Source organism: Oryctolagus cuniculus, chromosome 9 (assembly GCF_051225735.1).
Source record: "Oryctolagus cuniculus isolate XC-2025 breed Fujian yellow rabbit chromosome 9, ASM5122573v1, whole genome shotgun sequence".
In the NCBI taxonomy this organism is placed as follows: domain Eukaryota; kingdom Metazoa; phylum Chordata; class Mammalia; order Lagomorpha; family Leporidae; genus Oryctolagus; species Oryctolagus cuniculus.
The window spans coordinates 419837-430084 of record NC_142875.1 but is presented as its reverse complement, the minus strand read 5'-3'; the positions used below and the strand labels follow the sequence as shown (position 1 = coordinate 430084).

The following is a 10248-nucleotide window of genomic DNA, read 5'->3' as shown; positions in this document are numbered from 1 at the left end:
CAAATGGCTTCCAGTGCCTTCCGATTTAAAGGGAAGACACAAAGGCTTGATTTGATGTTTCAGACACCAATACTGAATTCCCCATCAGAGCAGCAAGCGTCCCCCTCGGCCCGCCTCTGGGTTGCAATGTGAGCACATGTGGAGAGTCACTGAGAACAGGTGCCCTGTGCGGGCTGCGTTGGAGGAAAACCTTCACCGCCATGGCCCTGTCCCGTCGCCGTGGTTCCCGGGAAGCACCTGGCAGCAGCTGTTGCCTGACACTGAACCCGCGCCACGGCTCGCAGCCCAGCAGGGGAGCGGGGTCTTGTTTCGCTGTCTGCGCAGGGCGCAGCTCTCCCTGTGCTGCAGGGCGGTGCAGTGGCAGCGGCTGCACTGTGGGCCTTGTAGGCTACGGCTCAGCCGGAGACAGTGGACTCCCTGGCGGCCACCAGGTTCAAGGCTGGGAGAGGCGGGCGAGTGCAGCTCCATCTTCCCATGGGGAACAGGACTGGTCTGGGGCACGCTGGTGCCTCCCTGCTCAGGCTCGTTAGCCAGCCCTGGAGTTTCGTGGCTACAAAGACCTTCCAGTGAGGCTCTGATGGTGTTCTTAACTTAAAAGGTTCACGTCTCTGAGAACTCTCTGGCTTGTTCCTCCTCACCCCACACCTGGTCGTAGACAGGCAGCGGCCACTTCGGCTTCCCCGATGCCTGGGTTTGCATAATTCATCGTGGTGCCTCATTTCATGAGCTATTTGGTTACAGGATGGACTCGTGTTCAGCTGACAGCATTCCACGGACTCCTGAGAGCTGCTGAGACCAGGTGCACACTTGTGGGGACTCCCACCTGCACAGGACCAAGAAGCAGATGGCTCTGTAACAAGCAGGAGTAACTGAGCTGGGCGGTGGTTGACATAGGTGCACATATTAGATTTTTTAAAGATTTATTTACTTATTTGAGAGGCAACGTTACAGAGAGAGAGAGAGAGAGAGAGAGAGAGAGAGAGAGAGATCTTTTATCTGCTGATTCACTCCCCAAATGGCCACAACAGCCGAGCTGGGCTGTTCTGATGTGAGGTCAGGAGTTTCCCCTGGGTCTCCCACATGAGTGCAGGGGCCCAGCACTTGGGCCATCTTCCACTGCTTTCCCAGGCCATAGCAGCACACTGGGTCAGAAGTGGAGCAGCCGGGACACAAACTGGTGCCTATATGGAATGCCCGCGCTGCCGGCGGAGGCTTAACCTACAATACCACAGTGCCAGCCGCCTGCTAATCTTTTTTAGGATTTTAACCCCTGTCTTCTTGGAGCTGGGGGAGCCCCCGTTATTGTTTTAGGGTTTCTTGGTGACGTCTGCCTGCTCAAATCATTTGGTGGGCCCTCCAGCCAGACAGCGTGAGGGGTCTCCCTGCCCTGGTTCTCAGGCGAGGGCACCACTGGCAGGAGGTAGAAATCAGCATCAGAAGTGAAGTTTACTCTGTTTCTTCATCACATCTACCTGGGGATTTCCACCAGTCAGGTACTTAGCTGTCAGGTACTAGCAGTCAGGTACTAGCAGTCAGGTACTAGCTGTCAGGTACTAGCTGTCAGGTACTAGCAGTCAGGTACTAGCAGTCAGGTACTAGCTGTCAGGTACTACCAGTCAGGTACTACCAGTCAGGTGCTTAGCTGTCAGGTACTAGCAGTCAGGTACTAGCAGTCAGGTACTAGCAGTCAGGTACTAGCTGTCAGGTACTAGCAGTCAGGTACTAGCAGTCAGGTACTACCTGTCAGGTACTAGCTGTCAGGTACTAGCTGTCAGGTACTAGCAGTCAGGTACTAGCAGTCAGGAACTTAGCTGTCAGGTACTACCAGTCAGGAACTTAGCTGTCAGGTACTAGCTGTCAGGTACTTAGCTGTCAGGTACTACCTGTCAGGTACTAGCAGTCAGGTACTAGCTGTCGGGTACTAGCAGTCAGGTACTACCTGTCAGGTACTAGCAGTCAGTTACTTAGCTGTCAGGTACTAGCAGTCAGGTACTAGCTGTCAGGTACTAGCAGTCAGGTACTAGCTGTCAGGTACTTAGCTGTCAGGTACTAGCTGTCAGGTACTTAGCTGTCAGGTACTAGCAGTCAGGAACTTAGCTGTCAGGTACTACCAGTCAGGAACTTAGCTGTCAGGTACTAGCAGTCAGGTACTAGCAGTCAGGTACTAGCTATCAGGTACTTAGCTGTCAGGTACTAGCTGTCAGGTACTACCAGCCAGGTACTAGCAGTCAGGTACTAGCTGTCAGGTACTTAGCTGTCAGGTACTAGCTGTCAGGTACTTAGCTGTCAGGTACTAGCAGTCAGGAACTTAGCTGTCAGGTACTACCAGTCAGGAACTTAGCTGTCAGGTACTAGCAGTCAGGTACTAGCTGTCAGGTACTTAGCTGTCAGGTACTAGCAGTCAGGAACTTAGCTGTCGGGTACTAGCTGTCAGGTACTACCAGTCAGGTACTAGCAGTCAGGAACTTAGCTGTCAGGTACTACCAGTCAGGAACTTAGCTGTCAGGTACTAGCAGTCAGGTACTAGCAGTCAGGTACTAGCTATCAGGTACTTAGCTGTCAGGTACTAGCTGTCAGGTACTACCAGCCAGGTACTAGCAGTCAGGTACTAGCTGTCAGGTACTTAGCTGTCAGGTACTAGCTGTCCGGTACTACCAGTCAGGTACTTAGCTGTCAGGTACTAAGCTGTCAGGTACTAGCTGTGAAGGGAGGAAAGAAGGGGACAGGCTCTGCCCACTGAACCACAGCAGACTCCTGCAGTGCTGCGCCCTTGACCCAGTGAAGTAACCTCTGACCCAGCGAGCTCACTCAGCACACACCTGCTATCACGTGGTCAGCACTTCCGCTCCGAGGCCTAGGCCCCAGACAGAAGAAGATGCACGTCCACACAGCCTCAGTATCACAGAGGCACCCACCCGCAGACAGGCGGATCAGTACCGCATGCCTACCGTGGATACCACCCAGCCACACAAAGGAACAAGTCTGGTCTTGCAATATGGATGAAACTCAAGCCCGGTGTGAGACGCCCATGTCAAGGTTCAGTTCCCAGCAGCAGTGTGTGAGGGCCCAAGTTCTCCTCACCTCTGCAGTACCTGGTCTCTGACTCTTGAATCTAGCCACGGGCTGGGTCAGAGGGAGTCTGTCACTGTGGCTTTGATTTGCCATTTTCTTGATGCTAGTGGTTTGAGCATTTTTTGGTGCGCTTATGGCCATCTGCAGCTCTCTCTGGAGAGGTGTCTGTTCCAACAGACCCTCTGCCTGTTTTCAAGTGGACTGTCCTTTACTGATGGACTCCTAATAGTTCTCGCAGTTTTGAGTGCAAGTCCCTGCCCACACATGTTCTCCAGGGACTTCCTCCCACGCCGTGGCTGCCCTCACATTCATGAAGCTGTCCTGTGACGCACAGAAGGTCTCATGGCTGGGGCACCTGTTTTCTTTTGTCGCTCTTGCTCTTGGTGTGACAACGAAGACCCTGGCCCCAAACCCAGGGTGGCGATTTCCGAGGAGTTTCTCAGGTTCGCTCCTGCATAGGTCTGCAGCACACACGACTTAGGCTGTGGATGTGCTGTGAGCTCAGGGCTTCTGCTCACAGAAAACGGAAACCAAACACAAACCCTTAGGCTACACGGATGGCAGCCGGGGCCTGGATCCACTGCTCTTGGTCCTGAAGAGCAGCGCTAAGGGTGTGCTTTGGCCTCGCCCTGAAGACGAGTCACTGGCTCTCCAGCTCCCCCTTCCACGTGGCCACAACAGGTAGGATCCATGGCAGCACAAGCTGTGTAGGCCTTACACTGTCACCCACGCCAGATGTTGCCTGGCCCCGGGATTCTGTCACTGGAACAGAAGTCATATCCAGTGACGTCCCCTTGTCATATCCAGTGACTTCGCCTCATCACACCCACGGGGGAAGAGCGTCTGTCATGACTCTTGGCCTCTTAAGTGTTTTCTTTGAGAAGTGGCTGCTGAAATCCTCAGCTCTTAAGATTTTTAAATGCAGTCGACAGCCTTCAGAAGGCTGACTTTTGTGCCACCACGCGAGGCGCTCCTGTCTGGTCACTGCTCCGGCCCAGCCCCCTCCCTGCCTGCCCACAGCAGATTTTATTCAGGGCAGCTTTGAAGCTGTTATGAACATGAGTGGGTAGGGGCAGGGGGAGTGTCAGTGGGCCCAGCCTGGCCCGTTCATTCCTTCACGCGAGGAAGGCTGGGTTTCAGTCCTACCTATCCCTGAAGGCAGGTGGAGGTGGCCCTGCTGTCTGCTGGCGGGAAGATAAACCCATAACCAACCCAGGGAGAACACCGGATGGTGGTCACTTGGGGTCCTGGCCTAGGGACCTGCATCCCTCCAGCCCGAGTCCCAGGTGCCCCTGCTTGTAGCTGGCTCCCAGCCCCTAGCGGCCTCCCTGTGTCCCTCAGGGCGACTCTGCCTCCCTGCAGCACAGGACCCCAAATGTCCTCACTTCTTGGCCTGGGGTGGGGGGGCAGGATGGGAGCAGGGAGGAGGGGAGGGAGTGGGGGCAGGGGAGGGAGCCGAGGTGGGAGAGAGGCACTCAAGGAGTGGAGGGGGCGGAGCTTGGGACTCCTGGTGTCACACTGGAGGGCTGGTCCAGCAGCCACAGGAGCAGCCAGCCGAGCAGGGAGCAGGGAGCAGGGAGCAGCGGCCCCAGCCGAGGGCGCCGGCCCCGTTGCCTCCGGTGATGCAGCCACCAGCGCCGCCTGTGCCTGGGCCGATGGCCCTGCTGGAGACCACAGGTGAGCTGCTGGTCCTGGGAGCATCCCAGCACCTCCCAGTGGGGCGTGTGGGAGGGCTCTGGGCTCAGGGCCAGGTCCCCCTCCTCCTCCTCGGGCCATTTCTCTAGGACACTTGCAGCGGCACAGGGCCATGCTCACTCCCGCACCCTCACACTGCACGTCTCCTGTCGCCCTCTGACTCAGTGTCTGTCTCTTCCTGCCCCGTCCGCACTCTCTTTTATCACAAAGAACAGACCACAGCGCTGGAAGTGGGGCAGCCCACGCAGGACTGCTCTCCCCTCTGTCCCACTGCATTTCGGCCTCCACAGTTCTCTGGGAAAACTTTGTCTCCCTGCTTGAAAGCGGCGAGGGGGCTGCAGCGCTCCCGGGAGGGCCTGGCCTCAGCACAGCCCTCTGCCGCGTCCCAGCTGCCAAGCCTGACCCTCAGCCCCAGGCGGCCTGGCTACAGGGAAGGGGCCCGGCGTTCCCCTTGCGGCTCGCTGCTGGGACGTGCAGGGCAGGAGGCAGGCGGGGTGTGTGGTCCCTGTCCCGCAGGGATGAGGCTGGGAGCCTGCAGGAAAGTGGTTTCTCGGTGAGCAGCAGTCTGGGGGCTGCTCGGTCCCCCCCAAAAAAAACCCAGAAAACTGCTGGGGGCCGACTTGCCGGTGACTGCTGTTGGAGTATTTTTGGGAAATATCTCTTTAAGAACCAGGCTAATTAATGTCTTAAATAATAATGAAGGAATAATCTGGATTTTTCCCAGAAGAAGCCATTCTGTATTTGCCACTCTGGCTAAACTCCTCTGCCAGCGTGGTGTTTTGATTCCCAGGAACCGGACGCCTGCAGTGCTACTGATAAGGAGTGGTCGACTGGTTGCTATTGTTCTGTTAGGACGGCCTGACGGCTAAAAGTGGCCGCCTCTCTCACGGAGCTTTAGCCTGAGACCGCAGGAGGGGACGGCCTGCACTGGCAAACACCCAGCGCTGGTCAGCCGCCCGCCGCGGGGCCCTGGCCTCGCTGACTTGTCCCACACTGCTGGCTGCAGGCACACCCTCTGCCTTGGTTACGCCTGACGGCCCCACGGGATTAACAGGCCCCCTTCCACGTCCTGCTGTGCCACCCCCCGCCGCGACACCCGCCTTCCCGGCTCCCTGCGGGCTGACCTGTGCCCTTCAGTCAGGGCCACGTGTACCCTCAAGCTCCTGGGCCGGGTCCCTCCAGCTGAGGCTGGGGACTGCTGGGCTCGGGGTGGGTGGGTGGGGAGCCAGGCAGGGGCGGGAGGGCAGCCTGAGAAGTTCCAACCAGGACGCACCTGGAGCACACAGGTCTGGGGAGAACTCCGACCTCGCTGTGGGCACAGCCACCGTCACGCCCAGGGCTTCTCGCCCAGCTCCTGGCGGACAAGCTCCGGTCTGGGTCTGAGGGAGCCCGGCCACAGCCGTGACTGGGGTACCCTACGCGTCTCCAGGAGGCAGGGAGCGGGTGACGGCCCCCAGCTCCAGTCTCCTGGACTCCAGGGCTGCCCCTGCCCCCGGCTCCAGCTGGCCCCCGGCTTTCATGGTTCAGCAGCAGTAACATCCCGTTCACAGGGACAGGAGCGCTGCGGAAAGACGCGGGGAGGTCTGGTTCTCTCGTAGGGGGGACCCTTTCTCCCCACAATCTGAGCCGAAAGTGCGGTTTATTGAGACAGCTGCCTGTGTGTCTTCCTGCCGTCACCCCGTCATACCTGAAGGAACACTAGCCCTGCGTCAGCGGATCGGGTCCTTCCTAGTGTCCGTGTGCGCCGTCGCCTGGACCTCACGTGCACCCTGGGCCCCTGCGGAAGTGCTGACCCTGTCTCGACTCACTGGGCAGGACAAAGAGTAATGAGACAGACAGCTGACGCGAAACCAGCTCCGGGGGACACAGCCGCGCGGCTCACTTTGCTGGTGCACCGCAGGGCTGACAACATCGGCCGAGGGCCCAACAGGGTCTGCGGCGTCCAGAACCAGAAAGTGGCCCAGAGAGGCATCTGCCCGTGCTGTGGGGCAGCAGGGCGGCTCTGTTGACGTCTTCTCAAGGGCTGCATTGGCAGGACGTGGTCAGGAACCCTAACTAAACGCGGCTCGTCCAGGCATTTAAAAGGCGGGAACTGGAACCTGAGGCCACCTTGGTCGAGACCCTTGATGAGGGCGAGGCCAAGTCTCTTAGCAGGGGCCGGGTCTCTGAGGGGGAGGCTGCGTCTCTGGGGGGAGGCCAAGTCTCTTAGGGGGAGGCCAGGTTTCTGAGGGGGAGACAGTGTCTCTGAGGGAGAAGCCACATCTCTGAGGGGGAGGCCATGTCTCTGAGGGGAGGCCGGGTCTCTGAGGGAAAAGCCACATCTCTGAGGGGGAGGCCGGGTCTCTGAGGGGAGGCTGGATCTTTGAGGGGGAGGCCAGGTTTCTGAGGAGGAGGCCGGGTCTCTGAGGGGGAGGGGGAGCCGGGTCTCTGAGGGGGAGGGGGAGCCGGGTCTCTGAGGGGGAGGCTGGGTCTCTGAGGGGAGGCCGGGTCTCTGAGGGGAGGCCGGGTCTCTGAGGGGAGGGGAGGCCGGGTCTCTGAGGGGAGGCCGGGTCTCTGAGTGGGAGGCCAGGTCTCTGAGGGGAGGCCGGGTCTCTGAGGGGGAGGGGGAGGCCGGGTCTCTGAGGGGAGGCCGGGTCTCTGAGGGGAGTCCGGGTCTCTGAGGGGAGGCCGGGTCTCTGAGGAGGAAGCCACGTCTCTGAGGGGAGACCAGGTCACTGAGGGGAGGCCGGGTCTCTGAGGAGGAGGCCGGGTCTCTGAGGGGAGGCCGGGTCTCTGAGGGGAGTCCGGGTCTCTGAGGGGAGGCCGGGTCTCTGAGGAGGAAGCCACGTCTCTGAGGGGAGACCAGGTCACTCAGGGGAGGCCGGGTCTCTGAGGGGGAGGGGGAGCCGGGTCTCTGAGTGGGAGGCCGGGTCTCTGAGCGGGAGGGGGAGGCCGGGTCTCTGAGGGGAGGCTGGGTCTCTGAGGAGGAAGCCACGTCTCTGAGTGGGAGGCCGGGTCACTGAGGGGGAGGCCGGGTCTCTGAGGGGAAGCTGCGTCTCTGAGGGGAGGCCATGGTGAGGGGGAGGGAGACCTCTGAGGTGGGACTGCTGGGTGAGAAGCAGCAGGCATTTGGCCCTCACAGGTGGAACCTGGACGAAGGTGAGGTGCTGCAGTGTGCGAGGCTCGGCTGTGGCCTCTCTGGGCAGCGTGGTCAGACTGCGGGTGCCCATGATGGTTCCTCACCACTCAGGATGGTTTTGTCAGTTTCCACGTGTACACAGTTTTCACTACTTTCTAAAATGTCGAGAAGACATCGTTTGAGGGGCTGGCATTGTGGCTGAAGGGTTAAGCCCCAGTCCTAGAGGCCAGCGTCCCTGTGAGCACTGGTTCCAGTCCCAGCTGCTCCCTTCCGATCCAGCTCCCTGCTAGTGTGCCTGGGAAAGCAGCGATGCAGCTGACCTGGCAAAGGCTCCTGGCTTCCGCCTGGCCCAGCTGGGGCCATTGCAGCCTCTGAGCAGTGAACCAGCGGATGGAAGACCTCTCTCTCCCTCTGTCTCTCTCTTTCTCTCTCCCTCCCTCTCTCGTTCTCTCCATCTTTTTTTTTTTTTTTTTTTTGACAGGCAGAGTGGACAGTGAGACAGAGAGAAAGGTCTTCCTTTGCCGTTGGTTCACCCCCAAATGGCCACTGGGGCCAGCGCACTGCGCTGATCCAAAGCCAGGAGCCAGGTGCTTCCCCTCAGAGACCCGGCCTCCCCTCAGTGACCCGGCTTCCCACGCGGGTGCAGGGCCCAAGCACTTGGGCCATCCTCCACTGCACTCCCAGGCCACAGCAGAGAGCTGGACTGGAAGAGGAGCAACCGGGACAGAATCCGGCGCCCCAACCGGGACTAGAACCCCGTGTGCCGGCGCCGCAGGCGGAGGATTAGCCTAGTGAGCCGTGGCGCCCGCCTCTCTCCATCTTTCTGTAACTTTGCTTTTCAAACAAATAAACCTTTTAAAAGAGACCTAGTTTTAACTTCTGTGTCTGCTGTTCCTCTCCTTATCCACCTCTCTACCAGTAACCAACCTGGCTATCTTGGTTCTTCTCCGGCTCACCGGGCCTCTGTCCTGCCGCTGGCTGGGGCTGGGATGCAGCCATTATTGCCAGCATGCACACCCTTGGTTTGGGCTTTATACAAATGGCAAGAGTTGAGTGAAAAAATAAAGGCAGATTATAAGACATTTTGGCTCTCAATTTGAGGGAAACAAATGCTTAAAAAAGTACATGGGCATGCTGAAAAAAGACCACAGATCACAGATTACATCCCCAGCTGCTAGTTTTGGTGGAGGGGTCACTGTGAGTTTTATTTTCTCTTCTTTATAAATGTCTTTTTATTTACAAAACATAGCTTTTCATGAGCAGATTAAATATTGTAACTTCAAAGAGAAAACCCGCAGTCTTCCTTTTCCCGATGAAGATGTCCTTGCCACCTTCGTGTGTCCCAGCCCAGACTGGAGCTGGTTTTTGTTCACAAATAGAATGAGAGCTGTGGAGAAGGAGACAGGATCGTGAGACCGAGGAGGGAAGGCGAAGGCGCGGGGTGGAGTTTGGGCGCGGGGCTGGCAAGGCCTCGGTGGGCTGTGGCTGACTCGCAGTGCTATGCCCATGCCCACGCCATGCCCAGGCCTCCACTTGCCCAGTGCACGTCTGCTCCTCCCCTGCGTGGCCACGATGGCCCTGTGCTCACGGCTGTGTGTCTGGCACCTGAAGCCACCTGGCGTGTAGTACATGTTCAACAGGTGTCTGCTGTGTGCATTGGTGAACGGACAAACGAGTGAGTGAACAGATGACTGAAGAGCTCGGGGCAAGTGGAGGAGCCACCGTGAGCAGTGCGTCCACACTGGCATTTGAGTAAGGCTGGAAGAGTGGATGGGCGAGGGCAACAACACCTGGCAGGGAGACCGCATGTGCAAAGGTCCTGTGATCACTGGAAGTGATTCAGCCTGTCAGAGGGGAGAAGAGGGGAGCTGTGGAGTGGGACGACCAAGACTGAACCCCAAAGCCCCACAGAAGAGATTGGCCTGGGGCCTGCAGGGCCTGGCAGATGAACCACGAGCAGCACTGCCTGCATTCAGGCAGCCAATCTTGTCCCACTTTGAGGACCCAGGAGCCACAATCCCTGCACACATGCATGTGTACAGCCCTGCACACAATGCAACTCAGACATGCATGTACACACACGAAGGAGGAAGCTGCCATGTTCTTAATTTGTCCTTTTTATGTTTGGAGTCATACAGGGATCAAGAGGACTTAAATTTCCAAAACCCAACCAAAGTAAGCCATCTGGTGGCTTCAGGGCTGAGTTTTCTATCTGTCCTCTCCCAGGGCCACGGCCTCTGCCTTGGCTGTGTGGTCGCCATGCCCCTCAGGCCAGGCAGGTGGTCTGAGGGTGAATGGCTGTGGTAAAAGAGCTAAGACACTGCCCGTCCTCCTGGAGACCAGCGGGGAGATGCTGACCAAGG

At 58.3% G+C, this 10248-nt stretch overlaps 1 protein-coding gene across 5 annotated transcripts in view; it reads left to right on the top strand.

The window, feature by feature from the left end:
- The first annotated feature begins 4589 nt into the window (after window positions 1–4589).
- Window positions 4590–10248, top strand: part of TMEM255B (transmembrane protein 255B) — a 38394-nt gene continuing 32735 nt past the window's right edge. For 3 of the 5 annotated variants that reach the window (XM_089303340.1, XM_089303337.1, XM_089303341.1), the window contains exon 1: window positions 4590–4749. In XM_089303340.1, the coding sequence (XP_089159466.1) occupies window positions 4695–4749 (55 nt within the window). In that variant the 5' untranslated portion in view covers window positions 4590–4694. The remainder of the gene's footprint in view (window positions 4750–10248) is intronic. The other 2 variants (XM_089303338.1, XM_089303339.1) reach the window with 2 other exon arrangements.